This window comes from Cebus imitator, unplaced genomic scaffold (genome assembly GCF_001604975.1).
Source record: "Cebus imitator isolate Cc_AM_T3 unplaced genomic scaffold, Cebus_imitator-1.0 Scaffold12, whole genome shotgun sequence".
NCBI classification, from domain to species: Eukaryota; Metazoa; Chordata; class Mammalia; order Primates; family Cebidae; genus Cebus; species Cebus imitator.
Genome location: NW_016107327.1, coordinates 8,165,770 through 8,191,580, shown reverse-complemented (window position 1 = coordinate 8,191,580; position 25,811 = coordinate 8,165,770). Strand labels below are relative to the sequence as shown.

Here is a 25,811-nt window from a genome sequence, read left to right as displayed (position 1 = left end):
CAATGGGGCGATCCTGCCTCTGCCTCTCGGGTTCAATTCTCCTGCCTCAGCCTCCCAAATAGCTGGAATTACAGGCATGCACCACCACTCCTGGCTAATTTTTTGTATTTTTAGTAGAGACGGGGTTTCTCCATGTTGGTCAGGCTGGTCTTCAACTCCTGACCTCAAGCGATCCACCCACCTTGGCCTCCCAAAGTGTTAGGATTACAGGCGTGAGCCATCACGCCCGACCCAAGCCTGGCTAATTTTTGTGTGTGTGTGGACACAGGGTCTCACTTTGTCATCCAGGCTGGTCTTGAATTCCTGGGCTCAAGCAATCCTCCCGCCTCAGCCTCCCAAACTGCTGTGATAACAGGTGTGAGTCACTGGGCCCGGCCTTCTTGTCTTTTCTTGATGGTGTCCTCTGAAATACAAACTTTTTTATTTTAATGAAGCCCAATTAATCTTTTTTTGTTGTTGCTCATATTTGTGGTTTCATTAAGAATCAAGTGCCAAATATGAGGCCATGCAAACTTAATCCCTATGTTTTATTCTGTTTTATAGTTTTAGCTCTTACATTTAGGTCTTTGATCCATTTTGAGTTAACTTCCTTAATATATGGTGTGAGGTAGGGTCCAATTTCCTTTTTTTTTCATGTGTATATCCAGTTATTGCAGCATCATTTGATAAAGACTATTCTTTTCTCATTGAATGGCCCTGGCACCCTTGTCAAAAATCAGTTGACCACAGATATATTATTTATTCTCAGTTATATGCAACTGATCTATATGTCTATCTTTATTCCAGTACCACACTGTCTTGATTTCCATTGCTTAATTTTGACTGAGAAGTGTGAGTCTTCCTACTTTGTTCTTTTTTTCAGGGTTGTTTTACTATGAGTTCCTCAAACTTCCATATGAAAGTTTGAGGAACTTTCATTATTTCAGAATCAGCTTGTCAATTTCTACAAAGAAGTCATTTGGGATTACAGCAGAGACTGCCCTAAATCTATAAAACAACTTGGAGAATACTGACATCTAAACAATAGTAAGTTTTCTGATCCATAAACATGGAATGTCTTTCATTTACATCCTCATTAATTTCTCTGAATAATGTTCTTTAAAGTGTTTTACCCTTCTGTAATAGTTACTCCTAAGTATTTCCCATACTACAGTAAATGGAATTATTTTCCTATTTTCACTTTGAGATTGTCCATTGAAAGTGCATATACAACTGATTTTTGTATAATGAATTTTCTCTAAGTCTGAGGATTCATCCCTTATCCATTATGGAAAATACTTATTATCCCTTTGATTATTATTCTCTGGAGCTTATGTTATCCTATATGTCATTTCTTTAATGATTTACAGATCTTTATATCTCTATGCTGTTTTCTGGGTAACTCCCTAATATCTTCCAGCTTACCATTTGGTTTTCAGGTTTTATTAGATATTTCAAACATACAAAAAATATGGAGAATAATACAATTCCCATTTCCTTATTACCCAGTTAATTATCAGTCTTACCATTTTACATTTGCCTCAACATTAAAAAATAATGGATTCAGCCAGGTGCAGTGACTCACACCTGTAATCCCAGCACTTTGGGAGGCTGAGGTGGGAGGATCACTTGAGGCCAGGAGTTTGAGACCAGCCTGGGCAACAAAGCAAGAAGCTATCTCTACAAAAAAAAATTTTTTTTTTAAATTAGCCAGGTGTGGTAGCATATGCCTGTGGTTCCAACTACTCAGGAAGCTAAGCCAGGAGGAATGCCTGAACCTAGGAGGTTGAGGCTGCAGTGAGCTATGAATGTATCACTATACTCCAGCCTGGGTGACAAAACAAAACCTTGACTCTATTTTATAATAATGCACTATTCAGAACGATTGGCTATGGCATAATAAAAATAAATAAATCAATAAAAATAATAATACCCTATAGGCCAGGTGTGGTGGCTCACACCTAGAATCCCAACACTTAGGAAGGCCACGGCAGGAGGATCACTTAAGGCCTGGAGTTCAAGACCAGCCTCACCCACACAGTGACACCCATCTCTTCCAAAAAATAAAGACTTAAGCACACACACAGTCTATAGATTCAGTTGAAGCTCCCCAATGAGCCCTTCCTGCCAGCAGTCAGTCCCTTCCCTAAGGTAAACACAATCCTGAATTTGACGTTAATCTCCTTCCCATGCATTTTTCTGTACTTGTATGTTTTGTAAGTATGTAGCACTTTTGTTTTAAAATGTCATACATTATAGTATCATACAGAGTATTTTCACCACCTAAAAATCTGCGCTCTGCTCATGCCTTCCTCCCTCCTAACCCATAGCAACCACTAGCCTTTTGTTATCTCCACAGTTTTGCCTTTTCTATATTGTCATATAGTGGAATCATATAGTAAGTAGACTTTTCAGATTGGCTTTCTTTAGTAATAGGATTTAAGGTTCGTCCATGTATTTTCACGGCTTGACAACACTTTTTCGCACTGAATAATATTCATTGTGTGGATGTAGCAGTTTACCCATTCACCTGAGGGAAATCTTGGTGGCTTCCAAATGTTGGCATTTATGAATAAAGCTGCTATAAATATCCATGTGCAGGTTTTGGAGTAGACACATTTTTAACTCATTTGGGCGAATACCAAGAAGTATGATTAGTTTTGTAAGAAACTGCTAAACTATCTTCCAAGGTGGCTGTACCATTTTGTACTCCCACCATCAATGAATGAGAGTTCATTGCCAGCATTTGGTGTTGCAGGTGTTTTGAATTTTGGCCACCATTAAGATGTGTAGTGGTACTCGTTTTAATTTGTAATTCTCTAATGACATAATATTGAGTATCACTTTTCATGTACTTATTTATCACCTGTATGCCTTCTTTGGTGAGCTTTCTGTTCAGGTGGTTCTGTCCATTTTTCAAGCGGGCTGTTTGTTCTCTCACTGTTGAGTTTTAAGAGTTATTTGTATATTTTGAGTAATAGTGCTTACTAAGATATGTCTTTTGCAAACACTTTCTCCCAATCTGTGTCATGTCTTCTCATTCTTTTGAGGTCTTCAGTTTTTCATAATCCAATAATGTTATAGTGGATGTTATTACATGGGTCTTACATGGGTCTCCTGGTTTATATGCATTTACAGTTTCTCTAAAGCAGGTATCTATAAGTGAAATTTCTGAGAGGAAGGTTATCTTCAACTTTACTACATATTGCAAAACTGTTTTTCAAATGGTTTTCAAACTATTGCACCAAATTATGATTACAAGTGGTGGAGTGTATTAGTATTCCTATTGCTTCACATTTTCACCAATAGTTGGAATTGACCAACTTTTTAATTTGTGCCAAGATGATGAGGTGTAACATGGTAGTTTACTGTTTTAATCTGCATTTTGCTGACTGCTCTAGATCGTTGTTTATATTCATAAATATTTCCCTTATGGTTTCTGCTTTTCCTCTCCTGTCTAGAAATCTTTCCTTTATCTTAAAGTCATAAAGATATTCTATATTTACTTTTAAAAATTTCCAATTGGGATTTTTAATCTATACAATTTATTTTTATTATATGTAAAAATTAAAATTAGATAATCTATTTTTTCATCCCATTTATCAACTAGCCCACCTTTTCTCTCAATGACTTTGTTATGACACACGTGTTACACATCCACTTTCCATATATGTAAGCTTCTGTTTCTGGACAAAATGATCTCTCTCTATTCAGTCAGGCTGCTTTCTATGTCACATCTTTTGGATTCCTAAGTGCCTTATGTTTTGTTGCTTTGTGAATGAGACCTTTTTTCTATTGAATTTTTTGTTACCTTCTTAACTTTGTAATTATAATTAAATGTTGTATGTTGGTCAATGCTGGGGGGTGATTTCTGCTATTTGTTAGACCTGCTGACTTTCCTTTATGGTGATCTGATTCTTCAGTCATGATCTCTTCTCTGGCAACTATTAATAGTTCTATTTCCTCAGTCTTGCAGTAATTTATGACATTACACAACTCATGTCTGCTAGAATCAAAGATCCAATGGTTACTGAAGTGTATGGATGCAAACTTGCACATACTAAAATTTTCCACGTGGAAAGTTAAAGTTAGGGGGAGTTAAAGCAAATGCTTTAAGATGATTGTTATATTGGCTGTCGTTCAAGTCCTAGGATACAAGCAAAGCAATAACTCTTATTTCCTGGCCAATGGAACTGAAAATTGTGATCTTCCAGAGTTTACAGGACAACTAAAAGGAACAATTTGCTCTGCTGTCCTGATGCCAGCTTTAAAAGAGGAATAACTGAAAGTTTACTTACCGTTGGCAAAACTCTGTCCAACATAGTACTGTAACTCTTTCACATTTGTTTTTGTCTGGTTTGTAACAGGATCAACATAATCTTCAGTTGCTGTAACATTCAAAAACTGACTCTGTCGAGGGCTACATGTCAGCTCACAAAACAGGTTCAGTAGGTTATAAAAACAGGATGGACATCTAAAGGAAAAGTAAATTAGATTCTGCATGATTTCACACATAATAGGGCCAGTGAAACAATTTTAAATAGACAAAGAATATTTTAAACTTATTGTAAGGTGACAAATTACCAAGAGAACATATTAAAAATCAGCAATTCTAAACTTAAAACCTCATGTTAAAATAAAGGCACACCTTTAAAAAATGCTCTAATTACTTACTGTATTTATTATGTCCAATTATAATTTCAAAAAGAGAAAGATGCTTCTCTGAATTCTGTACTTTATAATTTAGAGACATACATTCTCTGACTTAGAGTAAAGGGACTTTGGAGTATCACGGAGACAATTATTATTAATACTATTTTTGAGACAGGGTCTCACTTTATCTCCCAGGCTGAGTGCAGTGGCATGATCACAGCTTACTGCAATCTCAAACACCAAAGCTCAAGTAATCTTCCCACCTCAGCCTCCCAAGTAGCTAGGACTACTGGCACACACCACCACACCTGGCTAATTAAAAAAATTTTTTTTGTAGAGACAGGATGGTCTCGAACTCCTAAACTCAAGCAACCCTCCTGCCTTGGCCTCCAAAGTGCTGGACATGAGCCACTGCACCAGTTGACAGTTTTGATTAAGAAGAAAATAAAATAAAATAATGAGCATCATCATGAGAATCTTCATCTTATAACCGATTGAAAGGTTTTCTTCCAAGCCCCAGAAAATCCTTAGACCCTCCTGAAACACAAGAAGAAATCCCCATGTTTTGTAAAGACAGAGAACAGCAAAGGTCTTTTCTGGTTGCGTGCACTTCAGGAGCATACAAATTTCAAAAGAACCATAAGCTGCCTGCTATCCTTCAGGTTCAAAGTTAAAGCTCCTAATGTTGACTTGTTACATAGCAAAAGAACCCTCTTTTCCCTTTGGTCCACTGTTACTTGCAAAAGCTATTGTTTCATTAGACTTGCATTCTTGCAACAAAACCAATCAAGATTTCTTTATACTCTGATCCAGTCCCAGTGACCAAGTAAAACAAAGAATTAAATAAGTGTGTCCCAGCCTTCAATAGCCTCTGTTCTAGTGAAGGAGATAGAGAAGCACAGACTTTTTTTCTTTCAGGAGCCCCACTACTTTACTGCAACAAAGCCAGAAACTACAATTACATTATTCTAATAGGAATCACTCTTGGGATGCACAGTTTTCAAACTTTTTCCATGTTACTACATTTAATGCCCACAGTCACTATTTTGACAGCTGCATATTTTTCCAAATATACAGTTGCTTCTCCTATTTGCTTTTATAAATCAAGCTTTGGTGTCTCTGATAACATGGAGAAAGGTTGGCTATCTTTTTAAGTTTATGTCCACAGTGTCTCACCTAGAGTGGATACTAAATAAATGTGTTTTGACTGAGTGTACAAGGCTCCAATTTGGCTCCATCAATGTCCACAAGCCTTTCATAGCATGTGCTGGCCCAATTAGAGTCTCAACTTTTGTTGTCCTGAAAAAAACAATTTAGTGGTGGTTTTCTATTCTCTATTGTCAACTTCTGTTAAGAAGCAGAATTTCTTCACTGGCCAACTTGTGCCCTATCACCACCTGCAGTGATACTTGCACAGAGCAGCATTTTCCCTTTTTAATATTTGCTTCCCAAACATCTTTACCAGAGTGCTTTAGTCTGAAAAATTTAGAAAGATATTACAATCTGCTGTTTTAAAGACCATCACCAGCTTGTTCTTTTGCATATTTGAGAATTGCTGGGTAGGCCTAGAGAAGAACATCTACTACCAGGCCCTTTTTCACTGCTCGGGGTCACAGCCAACAGATCAGACAGAAAACTAAATCTGATAAAACCAGCCAGCTACACCAGAACAAGCTTGTTAACAGTTCCCCAAGGCCAGCTCTACCGAGGACCTGGCTCTAGCACATCCCTTCACCAGAGGGAGAGACAAGAATGATGTGCAAAGCACGGGATGGGGGGAGAGGAAGGACTGCATGATAAGAGTCTCTGGCCAGGCACCTAAGCAGGACCACTAGGAACCTCTCTTCCAAACAGTGCACAGCTCAAGTCTGAAAGGAGCCTGGCCACAGTGCAGACACCCTGCAGGGTAAGGACATCTCAGAGGAAACCAAGCATCAACTCTGAATGCAAGTGGGAAGTGAACTAAGTCTGATAATTACTGTTTTTCTCTTTATTTCTGACAAATTTTAAGAGTATGTTCTTAAAATAAAACAAAACAAAAACTGACTTTAAAAAAATTGGCTGGGCACTGTGGTTCATACCTATAATCCCAGCACTCTGGGAGGCTAAGGTGGGAGGATCATTTGAGGCCAGGAGGTTGAGGCCAGGAGGTTGAGACCAGCCTGGTCAACACAGTGAGACCCCCATTTCTAGAAAAAGAATACAAATTAGGCTGGGTGCAGTGGCTCATGCCTGTAATCCCAGCACTTTGGGAGGCAGAGGCAGAGAACTGCTTGAACCTGGGAGGTGGAGGTTGCGGTGAACCAAGATTGTGCCATTGCACTCAGCCTGGGTGACAGAGCGAGACTCTATCTCAAAAAAAACAAAACAAACTGACTGGAAAAAGCAAAAACAAAAACAAAAACAAAAAAACTGGCTGGGCACTGTGGTTCACACCGATAATCCCAGCACTCTAGGAGTCTAAGGTGGGAGGATAATTTGAGGCCAGGGGTTCAAGACTGGCCTGGCCAACATAGAGAGACCCCCATCTCTAGAAAAAGAGTAAAAATTAGGCTGGGTGCAGTGGCTCATGCACCCAGCACTGTAATCCCAGCACTTTGGGAGGCCGAGGTGGGCAGATCACTTGAGGTCAGGGATTCGAGACCAGCCTGGCCAACATGGTGAAACCCCATCTCTACTAAAAATATAAAACTTAGCTGGGCATGGTGGCATGTGCTTGTAATCCCAGCTACTTGGGAGGCTGAGGCAGGAGAATCGCTTGAACCCAAGAGGAAGTTGCAGTGAGCTGAGATCACATCACTGAACTCTAGCCTGGGTGACTGAGCAAGACTCTGTCTCAAAAAAAAAAAAAATTGACAAAGAAAAATAAATAAAATTAGCTGGACATGGTAGTGCATGCCTATAGTCCTAGCTGCTCAGGAGGCTAAGGTAGAACAATCACTGGAGCCTAGGAGGCTTAAGCTGCAGTGAGCTATGATCATACCACACACCACTGCAACTCCAGCCAGGGCAGTAGAGTGAGACTCTGTCTCTATTACATACACTCACACACACACACACATTATATATAGATGTATATGTATTTTTAATATATACATATTTAAATATATAAATACATATTTAAATATATATTCACCCATTTTAAATGCATACATATATGTATAAACATATAATATAAATACATTAATATGAAATATCTACATTAATATATACACATATAATATATAAATAAAAATATGTAAACAAAGAATAAATGGAAAGCTGACATTACCGGTTCACAAGTACCTACAGCCCAGTTCTGTTTCCCCAGCGGAACCTACCTGGACAGAAATTGTAGAGGCAGCTGCAGGTTGTCTTTCAGTGTCTGAAGCTGCTGAACATCACAACAGAGACTGACATTGCCAAAGAAGAATCCTGGACAGAGTTCCTTTCAGGTAAAAGAGCACAGATACAGGAGTAGGCAGTAGTTAAAATAAGGTCAACATTCCTCAGTAAACTAAGCCATATTCATTCATGTAATCCTTTTGAAGTACACCGGGGTAAAACATGTATTTGGTTTAAAACGTTCTTATAGAATTATTTAAAAAAGTGATACATTTACTACTTATTCACGAGTAGAGGTAGTAGAGATGTTTCTAATTTTCTTTTTATATGGAAGATTTCTCTCCTCTCCTGACAACCATTTTATGTCTTCTTAGGGTTTTTTGTTTAAGTTCAGCCAGAGTGCTCCTTACCATTTCTATTAGTCATTCTAGGGAAAGTTGAAACCTTTAATAATTACGATGAAAGACACAAGTGAGGGGCCGGGTGCAGTGGCTCATGCCTGTAATCCCAGCACTTTGAGAGGCTGAGGCGGGCAGATCACGAGGTCAGGAGATGGAGACCATCCTGGCCAACATGATGAAACCTCGTCTTTACTAAAATCCAAAAAATTAGCTGGGCGTTGTGGCCAGTGCCTGTAATCCCAGCTACTCAGGAGGCTGAGGCAGGAGAATCACTTTAACCTGGGATGGAGCGGTTGCATTGAGCCGAGATCATGCCACTGCACTCCAGCCTGGCAACAGAGTGAGGCTGCATCTGAAGAAAGAAGAAGAAAGAAAGAAAAAGAAAGAAAAGAAAAGAAAAAAGAAAAGAAAAGAAAAGAAAAGAAAGGAAGGAAGGAAAAGAAAGGAAGGAAGGAAGGAAAGAAAAGAAAAGAAAAGAGAAAGAAGGAAGGAAAGGAAAGAAAAGAAAAAAGAAAAGAAAAGAAACAAGAAGGAAGGAAGGAAAAGAAAAGAAACAAGTGAGGACGGGTACTATGGCTCGTGCCTGTAATCCCAGCACTTAGGAAGGCTGAGGAGGGAGGAATGCCTGAGCCTACGAGTTCAAGATCAGCCTAGGCAACATGGGGTTAAAACCCCAACACCACAAAACATTTTTTAAAAATTAGCCAGGGTCATGCTACATGCCTGTAGTCCCAGCTACTCGGGATGCTGAGGTAAGAGATTGATTGAGCTCAGGAGGTCGAGGCTACAGTAAGCTGTGATTACGACACTGCACTCTAGCCTCCAGCCAGGGCAAAAGAGCAAAGCTGTCTCAAAAACAGAAAAGAAACAAGTAAGCCTAGGAGCTCTGTTATTATGTCAACTTGATTTTTGATTACTTTAAGACTCTAAAACCAGCCTTTTACCATGTTATTTCCAGTTTCTAACATCCCTGTGCATCACAGGATGGTAAAAAAGAACAGAAGTCAGAATTTTGGTAGCAGCCAAAATTCACAGACTCTCAGGGGAACACAGAGGAAACACTAAAATGAACAGGGGACAAGGATGTTAAAGCAACAACTTTAGCAACACAGTTCATTCCAGTATTGAGATCTAGGAATCAAAAACAGCTAACTTCTAATGTATTTTGCAGACACTAGAAGGGCAATATATGAAGTACCAAGGTCAGTCTCTATATAATAACCTGCTATTGGGAAACTTCATGAGAGGTATAAAGTCAGCCCCTGAAAAATTAAGCTTTTGGAGTTACAGTGTTACCTTCACTGCCACTGTGTGCTGCAGGTTGGAGTTTTAGAGTTTGGGTTAAGACTTAAGCCTTTAGTCTCACCTTTACCTCCACCCTCCAATAACATTTACAGTATAATTCCAGAGGATCTTGTGATCAGCATTTTGTACTTCCAGTGCCTAAGATAATGAACTTACCTGCACTAAGTCATATCCATCCTTTGGCAGTGGTTTTGGTGAGCCAGAATATTCGCAATTGTACCTCTTGTCCCCATATGCCACTCCACACTCTCCATACCAAACACAGGACTGTGAAAACACCTACAGAAAGTCAACACAAACTTCAGCGTCACCAGGTTGTCAACGGTACATTTCAACAACAAAGTGTGCCCACTCAAGTACAATTAAAGAATCTTCCAATGTTACCTGCAAAATGAAATAACGGCAACAAGCACTTCACATTTTGAAAAATATTCATTAAAATAGACCAAATGCCTATTTGTTAAGTCAATGAAGTAAGTAATGGAAGTTGCTTATTTACATAATTTCTACTTCCTGCTTATTTGTTGGTAAGGAGAAGCTATAGTTCCATGCACAAAACACTCAGAATCACAGTATAAAGAAAAGTGAGACAGTGAATTGGCAATTACGAAGGCACTATTTTTGCACATCTGTACCAGGAACTATATAAGCTCTAAGTAATGAATATTTCCATATGTATTTAGGTTAATTAATATCAATACATCATGAGTAACATGAAGAACAAAACCGCACACATCAACACCCCAATGTATAGAGCAAGAATGAACCCCTGTCCTTGAGATTGAAGTAGAAAGCAAAGAATGTGCCAACTTTAAGGAAAACAACCGAAGCAATCTCAAAAGAAAATTTTAAAACCTCTTATGTAAAGATTTCTCAAAAGCCACTCATATTTCCCATGTGAGAGTCACAAGGCTGACAGAAAATTCAGTGGAGGGGAGGGGTCAGGGTGAATCATCAAGTCAGTGCCTTGCTCTGAAGGCTGCTGCCCAAAACACACTTGATCCTTTGCCTCAGAATGAACTCAGAAAGCCACAGAGGGCCCAGCTCACCAGGGCCCCGGGCTTGCAATCATCTGTTCTACAGGGAAACAGAAGATATCAAGAAGCAGCCATGGCTCCCAAGAATGCTGGCAGAAAAGCCATAAGAAGGCTGAGTGTGGTGGCTCACACCTGTAATCCCAGCACTTTGGGAGGCCGAGGCAGGCGGATCACGAGGTCAGAAGTTCGAGACCAGCCTGGCCAATATGGTGAAACCTTGTCCCTACTAAAAATACAACAATTAGCTAGGTGTGGTGGGGGCGCCTGTAATCCCAGCTACTTGGGAGGCTGAGGCAGGAGAACTCCTTGAACACGGGAGGCAGAGGTTGCAGTGAGCTAAGATCGTGCCACTGCACTCCAGCCTGGGTGACAGAGCAAGACTCCATGGGGTGGCGGGGGGGGGGGGGGAAGAAAAGCCATTAAAAAAATCTGAACAGAAGTCACAACATGAAATTCTCTCCAGTGACAGTGGCACATGACCTGCACAGAGGCAAGAAGCTAAGTCAGTCTGTGTTGGTCCCTCAGTATCAAAATACAAATCCCACAACAGTCCCTAAAGTGCTAAAACATGAGAAACGTCGGCAGGAGATTGGGACTCGTACATGTGGGGAAATTCAAGGCATCAGTATCATTTTTTCTCTGAATTCATTTTTCAGATGTTCTAAAATAAAAATTAAGACTTAACTCCTCCTGACTCTTTGAAAGTCATGTTTAGGCCACAAAGGAGGGAAATTATATAAATGAGGAAGTGACAAGCCTTCAACAAAGCACAAAGCCACATACCAAACCTGTGGCAAGACTCCGCCACTCTTTTTATATAAAGAGAATCCAATTATTATTCTCATAAACCTGTTGATTCTAAGGAAGGAAGAAACCTATTGCAACTCTTGGTTTCCAACTAATGGAAAAAAGTCCTAATGAGTAAAAGTCATTACCCATCTAACTGAAGTTTGAAAAGGCAAATGCTAACTACAGAGGTAGAAGAAACTGCTGATGTTTACATGAAATTTTAAATACAAAGAACCCCTCCCCAGACCTTGCAGAACTCTCCAGGGACCTGCCAAGCAGGTTTCTGCCTCAGGGCACTCTGGCTGGTTACCCATAAGCACAGGGGTGATGGAGACAGACATGTAGTCAACATATTGCAGTTCTGGCCTGCCAAACAGGATGGGTGTCTGGAGTCTAAAATCCCCTTACTCAGCACTTGGTACTATAAATGGAAATAAAGATGACCCATTGCTGTTTAGGTTCCTTTTCACAAAGACTATTCTTTTTTATTTCAAAGCAAGTGTTATTTCCACCCACTCGGTGGAAGAGGGGTGGGTGAGAAGGCAGCATGGAGTGGGATCAGGAGTCCTGGGTTCTGATCCCAAGAGCTCATGAGGCTCTCAATAAATGTGCTTGTTGAGCCGGAGCACACCTAGGATCGCACCTGGAGCAGGTTCCCTAACCATGTAGGAGTTTTCGTACCTGGGAAATGAGGCTCATAAGCTCTCTCTACCTCACAGGTTCCTGTGAAGATCAAATAAGGGCATATCTATACATGCATGGTAAATACTCAGTAAACCACAGAGCATCATGAAATCAAATATAAGGAGTTCTTATTAATGTCTTCTACCTGTTTGGGATCTCAGCAAAGAGGTTCCAAAGACCTAAAATAATAACAACTGAGCCCAGGAAATCTGGGTTTCAATCAACACTCAGGTTTGCTTCTCAAAGTTGTCTTCTTCTAGAGACACAGCAGAGAAGCCTGGTGGGGGGCAGGGGGAGTCATTCTGGCCAGGCATGGTGGCTCACACCTATAATCAATCCTAGCACTTTGGGAGGCCAAGGCAGGTGGGTTGCTTGAGCCCAGGAGTTTGAGACCAGCCTGGGCAACACGGTGAAACCCTGTCTCATAAACAACAACAGCCAAAAATTAGCCAGGCCTAGTGGCACGTGCCCATAGTCCCAGCTACTCCAGAGGCAGAGTGGGAGGATCACTTGAACCCAGGAGGTCGAGGCTACAGTGAGCCAAGATCGCACCACCGCACTCCAATCTGGACAACAGAGCGAGACCCTGTCTCTAAAATAAGTCATCCTGCCTAAAGAAGCAATCTAAGCCAGCAGGGCCCAGAAGGACTCACAAAGTACTGGCAGTGTCCGAGGTTTAGGCACTGTTTTCAATGCTCCTCATATGTTAACTCAATTAATCCTACAACAGTTTGATGAGAGAGGTGTTATTATATCCCTTTTACAGATGCAGAAATGAAGGCACTGAGGCTAAATAACTTGTCCAAGGTCACAGTGGCAAAGCCAGGATTCAAAACAGAGCAGCCGACTCCAGAAACAGACTCTCAATAAAAGATAAACAGCTGCATAACGAAGGTCCTCCCTCTAGCATCACACCGTTCCTGAGCCCTGCCGTGTACAGGAGCATGAGCACCTGTGCACCCACTCAACAGCTGCATGACGGGAGAAGCTTGACCTTCGTCCCTTCTTCTCACCAACAGCTGCACGTGGACAGCCAGCTTCCTGGCCCCCAGGCCTGCCTCTGCAGCTGCTCCACCTCAGGGGCCTCCAGCTTTCCATCTCCCTCTTCTGTTTTTAACCTCATCCTCCTCTCTCTACCTTCACCTGCACCTCCCTATAAACACAGCTCTGATTATACCTACAAACCCCTCTCTCAGCTTCAATGAGCTCCAGCTTCTCTCCAGCAGCACTTCCCACTAACTGCTGACAGCCTCAGTGCTTAAGAGGAAACCAATCTTTCCTCTATTTATATTTCCTCCTCTTTTGCCAATTCTTCTTCAACAGAGTTTCAAATGAAAACCTCAGGCACCTTTTGAACCCAACTCTCACAGCCAACCTATCGCTAACTCCCAGGGAGGCTCCCTCGTGCAGCCTTCCGTTCTCACCCAGATCTGCAGTGTCTCCTGTGCGCAGCTGCCTGCGCTTGCCTCTTCCAGAACACTGCTCAGTTTTCTGGTGCTCAGAAACCCACAACCCACCCTTCTCACTGCCTGTGCGACAAGCTCCAGACACCTCACTCTGACATTCTCTACAATATTCCAAACCTATCACTCTAACCACCTACGCTTCCTTCCCTCTCTCCCACACAAAGTAGGACCTGCCTGCCTCTGCCTTGGTCATGCCCTAGGATCAAGCAAGATTTATGAGAATTGCAAAGTTGTGATGTTGGGAGAAGCTGTAAGAGTATTTTCTTGCCTTTGTCTCAACTCCCTTGTAAGACTGTAAAATCCTAGAGGGCAGAGCCTACGTGTAATCCTTTCTTTGAAATTCCCTACCGTGTCACATCTGGTGTTCATGGGTGCAGAACTCATCAAAACTCACAATGAGCTGAGGGAGTACAACTGGATTATCTAAGTTCAGATATGAGAAGTGCTGCTTGTTTTGGCGTCTACCCATAATTTAGTCGTTATACAGCTAGAGAATTTCTATTTTTAAAGGTGAGGTCATATGGATATTTCACAACATGCTCTAGAGTTTAATTATTATGAATATGACTGGATATGGAAGCTTTTTTCAACAGTGATAGGAACAGTTCAGGAAAGGTTAAAAAATGCCCCGTCTGTTATATGTCAGCAACTATGGCAACTGCTGAATGGGACCCCATTATGGCACTCCGTAAGCACACTATCATATGGAAACACTCTGAACTCTGCGAGAATTCTATTCCACTGCCTTTAGGAAATCCTGCTAAAGCATTAACTAACATATTCAAATACTTACTGAACACCTATTGTTCTCTAGGTATGGGGGTAAAATAAATAAATGAAACAAAAATACTTACTGAACACCAAATGCATGCCTCATTTTCTCAGATACTCTACACAGTAGCATAGCAGAATTTTACAGGTAAGTGAACTCAGGCTCAAAGATATTCTGAGGTCACATGGCTCATAAGTGACATGATTTTGAACACCAAGTTAAGCATTCTCCACCCATCCCCCTTGTCCTTCTGCCTCCCCACCCCCATCTTCTGCACCAAATAAACTCTAGTCCAGTTTGTGCAGGGATGTAGCCTCAGAATTTGAGAATGCACTGGAGATGAACTGTCCCATCCACGATGAACCTAAACAAGTATTCCTTCCATACAAACTTGTTCACTTGTAGAAATAATGCCTACCATTCCTGTCTTTTGCCGTATCTCTCTAGGCAGTTGTCAAGTAATGACTCACTTCCTTAGTACCACTGACAGTCCTCAGCCCCAAGGTAGGCCATCCACCAGAGCTGGGAGTGCAGGGCTTGGCACCAACACTTGTGCCCCTGTCCTGTATGAGTAAAGCTAATGGCAGAACATGGAGAGACACCCAGCTCAAGCTCCAGTGAGCAGATGGGGAAGGGCTGCTGCTTCTCCAGAAGCAGAAGGCCCTGCCTGGTTGCTTCTCCAGAGAGCAGAAGCTGGCCTGGCCAGTCAGGACAACACAGGATGGAGTGGAGAAAGTGGCATGGAGAATCCTGTCCAGAGATGAAGCTGCCTGCGGTTTCCTTTCGAGTCAGGGAGGCAGACCAAACAAATATGGCAGGATAGTTAGGGTGGAGGCTACCAGTCTGGTCTGACTTCTATTGATGGAAATCTCTGGAAGTGTTTTATAGCCAACCTGGCATGAACAGATCTACACCAGGCCTGCCTGCATGTGGGTGTTTAAATCATACACTTTGAGTGTTAGGTGTGCTCATCTAGTCCAACTCTTCGTTTTACAGATAACCCCTTTAGCTTGCAGTTTCTTTAGGTGACTCACCCAAGGTCATATTACTAGTTACTCTTAGACATTTAGGAGACACAAAACTAAAACAAAACTATGAAAGTGGGTGTCGGTATACAATGTCTGCAGTTTTTTCCTATGGAATGTTGACAATGTGGCAACTGAACCATGGGTCAGGTCAGCAGGCTAAACTCATTCCTGATCTATTACGGACTACCAGAAGAGCCACACTGGGGACGGAACCATGCCTTGAATGAGACTGCTCTACTAGCCAAGTGGAATTATCTGCTGAACACCCATTCAGTTAAGCTTGCTAAACACCAATAATCTAGCTGCAATGTTTTGAATTTCAAAAAACTAGGGCACAGAAGTCAGAAGATGGCAGTTTAAACACCCAATCTGCCATCTACTAGCTATGTGACCTTGGGACAAATTTGAGCCTTGATGTCCACACCTATGAAATAGAAAAAACAGCATTACACCTACCTTAAAGGGTCTCTGAGAGGATAAAACAAGATCGATGTGAAGCAACGGAGTACTATGCAAAACTTGGGTAGCTTTTCTTTCTATTCTTATGTGATCTAGTTTATAGCACCTTGCAATTATTTTTAAGAGCTTTACTGAATAATTTACATACCATAAAATTCATCCTTTTCAAGTGCACAGTTCAATAGCTTTGGGGAACAATTAGGCAACTATCCCAGCTATTTTCTCTAGTTTTCCTCTTGTCCACCTGGTACATTAATTTATCCTCCAAAGCTCAGCTCAAAAATGGACTCTCCATAGTACTTTATCTTTATTCTTATCTGAGCACTTCTTACTGTATTACCATTTTTTTATGTATCCAGCCTTCTCTCCATCAACTAAGAAGACAGTGATAGTAATTATGAAAATTTACACAGCACTTAACAGTGTATAGATGGATTTTTCTTTTTTTACATTTTTTTGGACTAGTCAAGTGCAGTAGTGAGAAGGGGGAAGAGCAGAACAAGGAGTTCAATCTGTAACTGACTTTGATCAATTGATAACTCGCTATCTTAGGACCAGCCTGGACTGATTTTTTTTTTTTTTTTTTTTTTGAGACAGAGTCTCGCTCTGTCACCCAGGCTGGAGTGCAGTGGTGCAATCTTGGCTCACTGCAACCTTTACCTCCTGGGTTTGAGCAATTCCTGCCTCAGCCTCCCAAGCAGCTGGGACTACAGGCATGTGCCACCATGCCCTGCTAATTTTTTTATTTTTAGTAGAGACGGGGTTTCACCATATTGGTCAGGCTGGTCTCGAACCCCTGACCTAGTGATCTGCCCACCTCGGCCTCCCAAAGTGCTGGATTACAGGCGTGAGCCACTGTGCCTGGCTAGACTGATTTTTTCAAAGGGTTAATTCTTTTGATCTTTGCATCGTTTATTGTGCCCAGGGTGGCCAATTTGTATTTATGAAATTATTCTGAGTTCCTCTTGTGAACTAAGCAAGGGACAGTAATAAGAAGATCAATTTTATTTTATTTTTTCTTTTGATATGGAGTCTTGCTCTATTGCCCAGGCTGAGGTGCACTGGTGCGATCTCAGCTCTGCCTCCCAGGTTGAAGCGATTCTCCTGTCTCAGCCTCCTGAGTAGCTGGGATTACAGGCATGAGCCACCATGCCCGGCTAATTTTTGTATTTGTAGTAGAGATGGGGTTTCACCATGTTGGTCAGGCTGGTCTTGAACTCGTGACCTCGTGATCTGCCCTCCTTGGCCTCCCAAAGTGCTGGGATTACAGGCGTGAGCCACCGTGCCCAGCCAAGATCAATTTTAAAGCTTCTCTCAAATTCTTCAAAAGAATACCCGCACCAGAGAGAGTTGGTTTTCTAAAGCTTTTGTTGCCAAAACAAATGTTCCAAAAGTTTGAATGTGAGAGGCATAGTCCAGATGAAGAAAACCCTGGCTGGCCACAGCTGATCATCTCCATCACCTAGAAACAAACTGCAAATCCAATTTTGATCACCGATTGTCTCTAAGTCCCTCCCCAAAATCAATTTCAAGGCCCAAATATCTTATGATTAAAAAGAGTCACCTTCCTCCTATATTTGAAGTGGAAAGAAGAAAAAAAGAGTCTTAGTCAGCCAAGCATAGGTGGCTCACACCTGTAATCCCAGCACTTTGGGAGGCTGAGGTGGATGGTACCACTTGAGTTCAGTTTAAGACTAGCCTGTGCAACCTGGCAAAACCCCGTCTCTACTAAAAATATAAAAAATTAGCCAAGCATGGTGTTGCACAACTATAGTCCTAGCTACTCTACTTGAGAGGCTGATGTGGGAGAATCACCTAAGCCTGGGAGGTTGAGGCTACAGTAAGCTGAGATTGTACCACTGTGCTCCAGCCTGGGCAACAAGAGTAAGACCTGGTCTGGGGCGTGGGATTGGCGGGGGGGCGAGTCCCAGGCTAGCACAGTGCCTCATGCTTATAATCCCAGCACTCTGGGAGGCCAAGGTAGGAGGATCACGCCACAATCATGCCACTGCACTTCAGCGTGGGGGACAGTGAGAGACCCTGTTTTAAAGAAAAAAAAAAAAGAGTCCCAAGTCAAGTGTCCGGGACACATTTGTAAATGATACTGGAAAGCAATAGTTATTGCTCTCAAGGAGCCTACAATCTGATAGTTTTATTAGAAAGTATTTGTCTTTCACAAGCACAGTTAATCCAATTTTACAGAGGAGGAAACTGAGGCTCCAGAGGATAACTGCCTTACCCAAGATCACTCTTCGGAACAGAGAGAATCAAGACCCACACCAAGGCCTTTTAACGAGACAGCAAATGCTGTTGCAGCAGTTTCAACAAAGATATAGAACTTCAGGAGGAAGGCATTCTAGTTGGGGGAACAGAATAAGAATTTCGTAGATAACGTAGCATGTGAAATAGGGCCGTGGAGGATGGGCAGGATTTGCTAGCAAGCTGTTCAATTTGGCTGGAGAGCTGATGTCCTTCACAGAGCTGGAGGTCAAAGGGCAGACAGGGGCACCTGAGACCAGATTAGAGAGGACTGATCTGGGCTTCTGCTCCAGGTAATGTGCCATGCTTATAATGCTGCATCCCTTTTAGGAGTGGAGGGTGAGGGTTACCCAGGAAAGAGAGAGCACACTGTCTTCATCACCAGAGTGATTCTTTGTTCTGGGTAAGAGAACAAACACTGGAGGAATACAAAGGCCTATTCAGCAAGTCCTTTTTCCTCTGCCCACTGGCTCAAATACAAAAAATCTTATTTTCCCCTTCATTACTTATGTTAGTAAAATTTCTGATCACAGCATCAGTCAGAGTGGGAGAAATGGGGAAAGATCTCCCATAGTCATTCCAATTTCAGATGGTTGTTCTTAATCACTCCCAGGTCAAAAGATTAACCATTCCCAATCTTCTCAGGAAAAGCCATTTTAATGCTTAATTTCTACCCAGGCTTCACTATGTTCCAAGTCCCTCAAGTTAAAGCTTATCAAAATTACAGCCAGGGCCGGGTGGTGGCTCACACCTGTAATCTCAGTACTTTGGGAGGCTGAAGCGAGTGGATCACCTGAGGTCGGGAGTTCAAGACCTGCCTGACCAACCTAGTGAAACCCCTGTCTCTACTAAAAATACACAAATTAGCCGGGTGAAGTAGCGGGTGTCTGTAATCCCAGTTACTCGGGAGGCTGAGGCAGGAGAAATGCTTGAACCAGGAGGCGGAAGTTGTAGTGAGCCGAGATTGTGATGCTGCACTCCAGCCTGGATGACAGAGCAAGACTCTGTCTCAAAAACAAACAAACAACAACAAAAAAATTATAGCCAGGAGAAATATAGTCTATGTCTCAAAACTGCATACATTTTTTTTTGGATGACTACAGCGTTTAAAAACAAGGCAGTCTAGTAAGGTTATTTCATCATCTGTACATATTGAACATTAAGAAAAGCAAAAATCCCCCCAAAATCTATTTCAGACCTTACACAGGACTACTAGCCTATAATTCCATGATAGAACTCTACTAGTGCTCCGACTGAAGCCAGATGAGCTGCTATTACTGGTATGAATTTTAAAAGCAGACACTCTCTCCCAATCTGTTTGGCTTCAAGGCTCCACCCCAATCCGCTCAGGTGCACTGAAAGCTTTCAGATATGAGGAAGTTAATATTTAAAATAATAATACAATTATTTCCAGTTAAGGTTTACAGACCTTGAAAAGGCTTCCAGACATTTTTTTGCAAGAGACACCAAACCTCTGACCTATCCCAAATGTCACAGAAGAGGCACTCACTGGCCATCAGCCTTGGATACTTAACTTGAGATGAAAATATCTGAAAGATAAAGCTACCTAATAATGTGAAGCCTGGCTGCGTGAGGTGACTCACACCTGTAATCCCCCAAACAAGGTGGGAGGATCGCCTGAGGTCAAGAGTTTGAGATCAGCCTGACCAACATGGCGAAACCTCATCTCTATGGAAAATACAAAAATTAGCCGGGCACGGTGGTCGGTGCCTGTAATCCCAGCTACTTGGGAGGCTGAGGCAGCAGAATCGCTTGAACCCAGGAGGTGGAGATTGCAGTAAACTGAGATTGCACCACTACACTCCAGCCTGGGGACAGAGGGAGGGGCCAGCGCAAAAAAAAAAAAAAAAAAAAAAAAAAAAGAAGCCTTCCTATTTAAGGTCCTGATCTAAAACTCTCAGCAGGGCCAGGAGTGGTGCTCACAATAATCCCAGTGCTTTCAGAGGCCAAGGTGGAAGGACTGCTTAAGGCCAGGAGTTCAAGGCTGCAGTGAGCTATGATGGTGACACTGCCCCCATGCCTGGGCAACAAAGCAAGAACCTGTCTCCAAAATAAATAAATTTTAAAAAAACTCTAAGGAAACAGAAAAGCTATATTTCTCTAAGGCACACAATGGTTATTATTATTTCTTTCCTTTTTTTTTTTTGAGACAGGATCTTGCTCTGTTACCCAGGCTGGAGTACACTGGCATGATTCCAGCTCACAGCAAACTCAACCTCAACAATTAAAAAAAAAAAAAAAAACACCAAAATGTTTTTAAGACAGGGTTTCGCCATGTTGCCCAGGCTAGTCTCAAACTCCTGGGCTCAAAGGATCCTCCCTCCGTGCCACTGCCCTTCTCCTGACTCTTAGTCTAGTACTGCATCAACATCACCTATCCCCTTCTGAGAACTACATAGAAGTCGAAGGAGGGTTTTTTTCTAGTCCACGGAACCCCCTCTCCCCTGATTCACTACTTCCTATTGCGGCCACGCCTATGTGAGGAGCGTTAATAAGCACTCTCATCCTGATTTGGTTTAATGAGAGCCACAGTGTGAACTGCCCCACTCCAGTTTTAAAAGAGGAAACTACAGACACACAAATAGTGAGGTGCTCTTTTCCAAAGCCCAAGGAGTCAGCAGGACACCAAGTTCCAGGCCCCATCCTGTCGCTGGCTAATAGTGACAAGGGGAAATTCAATACCACCCTGTGAGCCTCAGTGTCCTGAGGCGTAAAAAGGAGTTGCTGAGAAGTAACGTGCCCTCTTTAGAAGAGCAAGCCTGACTTATGTCAAGTGTTCAAGGCAGTTTCCCTGGGTGCTTGAGGAAGTTTGTGTCTCTTAAACCTCTGCTTCCACCTCCACCCTCAGGTGAATGCGACGAGGAAATAAAGTGGTTGGAGCTCCCAAATTTTAGAGTTCATGCGCATGTAGCAGTATGTTTTTCAAAAGCAAGTGGTGTCCCTATCCCACTCTACCCACTTTCCTCCCTCCTCCTGGTGCCACATCTTCACAGAGAAATTAGGTAACCACAGATGAATAAGCTCACAACAGGTCAGGCAGCCCCCACTGCCACCCTCTCCCAGACCACAGGAAAGACAGCGTGGCCGGCAGAAACAGGACAAATGAGGGACCTCTGAGCTCTCCATCGCTAGGCCAATTTCCTCACGCCCCGGGCCGGAGCCGCCGCTGCGCCCGCCGCCCTCCCCGGCTCTCGGCCCCACCGCGTCGCCACAGGGCGTCCCGGTGGCCGGCGACCGCTCACCTGCGCCGGACACAGTAGCAGCAGGAGGAGGCCGAGGACCAGGTCGCGCGCACTCATGTTGTGGCCGCGCGAGGCTGCGGACACCGGCGGCGTTCGGCTGGCTGGGCTACGCGGCGACCGCTCTACTTCCCCGGGCTGTTTCAGCACCCCGCGCGGGAGGAGCGGAGGAGCAGGAGCAGGCGCGGACAGCGACAGCAGGCTGCGCGCGCAGATCAGGAAGGAAAAAGGCGTCGCCAGCTTCGCCCCTTCTGGGAGGTGCGGCTGCCCGGCCCTTCGGGGCCCGAGCTGGGGCGGGGCCTACGAGGGGGCGGGGCTAGGCCCGCTGCGCTCCCGAGGCTCCCCTTTTCCTCAGCCCTTGAGGACCCCAGGCGCCACGCGCGGGGCTTTTGGAGTCTGGCTCGGCCCGGGAGAATATCTGCGGAGTTGTGCCAACAGTTTCTGGTCGTGATGCTTTCCCTTTTCGTCTCTGGGTTGGAGGGGGCAGGCGAGGTTGCAGCGAAGGGTAGTGTTCTGGGCGACTTCCGGGTAAGGTCCCGCCCGGCCGCGGAGTCTGTGTTTATTTCGTCTCCGACAAGTACGCAGAGCGACTTCTCCTCCCAGTCCACTCACCCGAAAGGAATCCGAGCCCCGGCACTTTCTAGCAGAGCCCAGGGCAGTGACGCACAGTGGCCTGACCTTGTGATGATCCAAGAGCGTGGCGGGGCGGAGCGCGGGTGGGCGGCGGCCTCGCGACCAGGCCTGGGAAAGTGCGGGAGCCGCGCCGCCTGCTGGCCCAGCCGCGCAGCGCAAGCCCTTGGGCGCGAGGAAACCCCGACGTGGGGACCAGGGTCTATTTTAAGTTCTACACGAAGGCAGGTAAAGGAGACGCATCGTCATTTTTGAGCCATGCATTTAATATATGTGTTTATCTTAAACTCTAGTTGTATGTGTTTCTGGTAACATTTTCCCTCAAATTTCAAGTATTCAGACCACTCAAAAGCACCCGTCATTTCCATTTTGAAGTTAAGAAAATAGGCCGGGCGCCGTGGCTCACGCCTATAATCCCAGCATTTTGGGAGGCCGAGGCGGGTGGATCACGAGGTCAAGAGATCAAGACCGTCGTGGTCAACAAGGTGAAACCTCGTCTCTACTAAAAATACAAAAATTAGCTGAGCATGGTGGCGCATGCCTGTAATCCCAGCTACTCAGGAGGCTGAGGCAGGAGAATTGCTTGAACCCAGGAGGCGGAGGTTGCGGTGAGCCGAGATCGCGCCATTGCACTCCAACCTGGGTAACAAGAGCAAAACTCCGTCTCAAAAAAAAAAAGAAAAGAAAAGAATAGAAAATGGAGGTAAGGATCTGTTTCCCAACAGTGGAAGCAAATTTGCAATGAAAAGACTAAACGTTCATCTGGAGCAGTGACCGAACCCCGCCCCAAGGAGGCCCCTGTTGCAGGTGACCTTCCCATCCTTACCGTATAAAGTGCTGTTTCACTTTCTGTCTTGCCTCCTCACCTCCTCAGCCTGAGATGTCCATCTGGCTGGCCTAGCAGTGAAACTATGGGGATTTCCTCAGGTCTCCTCCACGCTGACCTCGTGGTCCTTATTCAGCTGTGTGCTCTCGCTTCCCACTCCCCAGGCTCCAGCTCCTGGTGCCCCCACTGATGATCAAGTCCTGTGTATGCCTTCATGCAGGGGGTCTCAAAGGGTGGTCCCTAGACCAGCAGCAGGAGCATCTCCTTGGAACTTGTTAAAAGTGTAAATTCTCAGCCTGGGCAACGTAACAAGACTCCCTCTATACAAAAAATTTTTTAAAAAGTTAGCTGGGCATGGCGGCACACACCTGTAGTCCCAGCTACTAGGGAGGCTGAGGCAGGATGATTGCTTGAGCCCAGGAGGCTGCAGTGAGCTATGATTGTGCTGCTGCATTCCAGCCTGGGTGATAGAGCAAGACCCAGTGTCTTATTTTTCTTTTTGAGTCAGGAGTTTCACCGTGTTGGTCAGGCTGGTCTTGAACTCCCGACCTCAGGTGATCCACCCGTCTAGGCCTCCCAAAGTGCTGGGATTAAAAGCATGAGCCACCACGCCCAGCTGACCCAGTCTCAAAGAAGGAGATAAAGACAGAGAGAGAGAGAGAAAGAAGAAAATGTTATATTTCTAAGGTTATGAATTACTTTGGAGGTTCTAAGTTTACATAACCCTCCATGAGGAAGAATAATTCTGGTTCCCGTGCCTTGCTTCAGGGGTGCCAGAGGGCTGGAGATAGGAGGGCAGGAGAAAGTTATGGATAGACTGTTTCTGAGGCTGCTTCTGAGACCTTCCAGTCTTTAGTTCAAAGTACTCAGCATGCCAAAGCCTCCTAATTTGGGATATCATTTTCTGAGTTCTAGTGGCTGAGATCTGGAGACTTTTTTGTTTGTTGAAAGAATATTCGGCTGGGCGTGGTGGCTCAGGCCTGTAATCCCAGCACTTTGGGAGGCCAAGGTGGGTGGATCACTTGGGGTCAGGAGTCCGAAACCAGCCTGTCCAACATGGCGAAACCCTGTCTCTACTTAAAATACAAAATTAGCCGGCATGGTGGTACATGCCTGTAATCCCAGCTACTCGGGAGGCTAAAGCAGGAGAATCGCTTGAACCTGGGAGGCGGAGGTTGTAGTGAGCCAAGATTGTAACACTGCACTCCAGCCTGGGCAACAAGAGCAAAACTCCATCTCAAAAAAAAAAAAAAAGAATATTCAATACCATCTTCATAAGCACTATTCAATGTTGACCTCAGAGCAGTAAAGTAGAAAACAGGGGAAAATGAAATTATTAGACGCTTGCATCTTTATAAATGTGCAGAAGCATCTTCCAGAAAACTTCTGTGTAGTGGAAAACATTTATATGTGAATATAATATATAAACTTTTTAAACAAGTGGGAATATACAGTACACAGTTTTCACCTGCTGCTTCTTCGCTTTTAGCAGTATGCTTTCCTACCTCACTCCTTTTAACATCTGTAAAGGATTTTATTATGTGTATGCAACACTTCTGAAGCCATAGTCAGAGCAGTGTCTAAATCAATGAAATGGAAATCACCAACCAACAAATATTTCAAAATAACTCAATTCCTTTACAGGCATTCCTAGTAATATGAAGGGTTTGTGTGGTCCCAGCAATACATTGTAAACATACCTTTCCTTTTTTTTTTTTTGAGACACAGTCTTGCTCTGTCGCCGAGGGTGGAGTGCAGTGACATGATCTTAGCTCACTGCAACTTCCATATCCCAGGCTCCAGCAATTCTCATGCTTTAGCTTCCCAAGTAGCTGGATTACAGGTGTGTGCTCCCACACCCAGCTAATTTATTTGGATTTCATTAGAGATGGGATTTCACCATGTTGGCCAGGCTGGTCTTGAACTCTTGGCCTCAAGCAATCTGCCCGCCTCAGACTCCAGAAGTGCTAGGATTATAGGCATGAGCCACCGCTCCCCACCCCCCTTTCCTTTTCTGTGTATTTCCTCATATTCCTGAGCTTTCATGGAGTCCACAAAGCCTCGAATTTCTGTGCCTCTTGCTTTCCCAATCATGCTGCATCACCAAAGTCTAAATACATTTGAATATTTCCCTTACAGAAGGAGAAGAGAAAGTTGACCCAAGACTAAATTATCTAGCTGGTAGATAGAAGGGGAAGGTTGGAAATACTTAGGTTAATAATTTTTGTTCCACTATGTAACTTAATCTCTTGTTGGGCATTTAGTTTGTCATTTGTTACTGGAAACGATGCAGTGAACATCCTTGTATCTTTCAAAAAATTTATTTTTTTTCTAGGACGCAGTCTCACTCTGTTGCCAAGTCTGGAGTGCTGTGGCATGATCATGGCTCGTGGCAGCCTCTACCTCCTGGGCTCAAGCGATCCTCCCACCTGTGCACCAATACTCCTTAGTAATTTTTGTATTTTTTGTAGAGAGGAGGTCTTGCCATGTTGCCCAGACGGGTCTCAAACTCCTGGGCTTAAGCAGTCTGCCTGCCTCAGCCTCCTAAAGTGCTGGGATTACAGCCATCACACCTGGCCCGTCCTTGGATATACATTTTTGCAATCATATACAAATCGAACTTTGGAAATACTTTTACATTGTTGGATCAAAGGAAATGTGCATTTAAGTTTTGATTATTGTCGAATTGCCCTCCAAAGAAATTGCAGCCAGCAACGTATGGAAGTGCCTAAATGGAATCTGTGATTTTATTTATTTTAATTGGTTTATTATTTTTAAAAATATTGGGGCCGGGCACGATGGCTCAAGCCTGTAATCCCAGCACTTTGGGAGGCAGAGGCGGGTGGATCACGAGGTCAAGAGATCGAGACCATCCTGGTCAACACGGTGAAACCCCGTCTCTACTAAAAATACAAAAAATTAGCTGGGCATGGTGGCGC

The 25,811-nt window shown here is 43.6% G+C and overlaps 1 protein-coding gene across 2 annotated transcripts in view; it reads right to left on the bottom strand.

The window, feature by feature from the left end:
- The window catches only part of NPC1 (NPC intracellular cholesterol transporter 1), a 57,914-nt gene extending 35,879 nt beyond the window's left edge, over positions 1-22,035 (bottom strand). Inside the window, exons 1-4 of one of the 2 annotated variants that reach the window (XM_017498617.2) lie at positions 21,420-22,035; positions 9,819-9,941; positions 7,953-8,059; positions 4,278-4,453 (exon numbers count right to left, since the gene is read on the bottom strand). In XM_017498617.2, the coding sequence (XP_017354106.1) occupies positions 4,278-4,453; positions 7,953-8,059; positions 9,819-9,941; positions 21,420-21,476 (463 nt within the window). In that variant the 5' untranslated portion in view covers positions 21,477-22,035. The remainder of the gene's footprint in view (positions 1-4,277; positions 4,454-7,952; positions 8,060-9,818; positions 9,942-21,419) is intronic. The other variant, XM_017498619.2, reaches the window with a different exon arrangement.
- Positions 22,036-25,811: the final 3,776 nt, after the last annotated feature.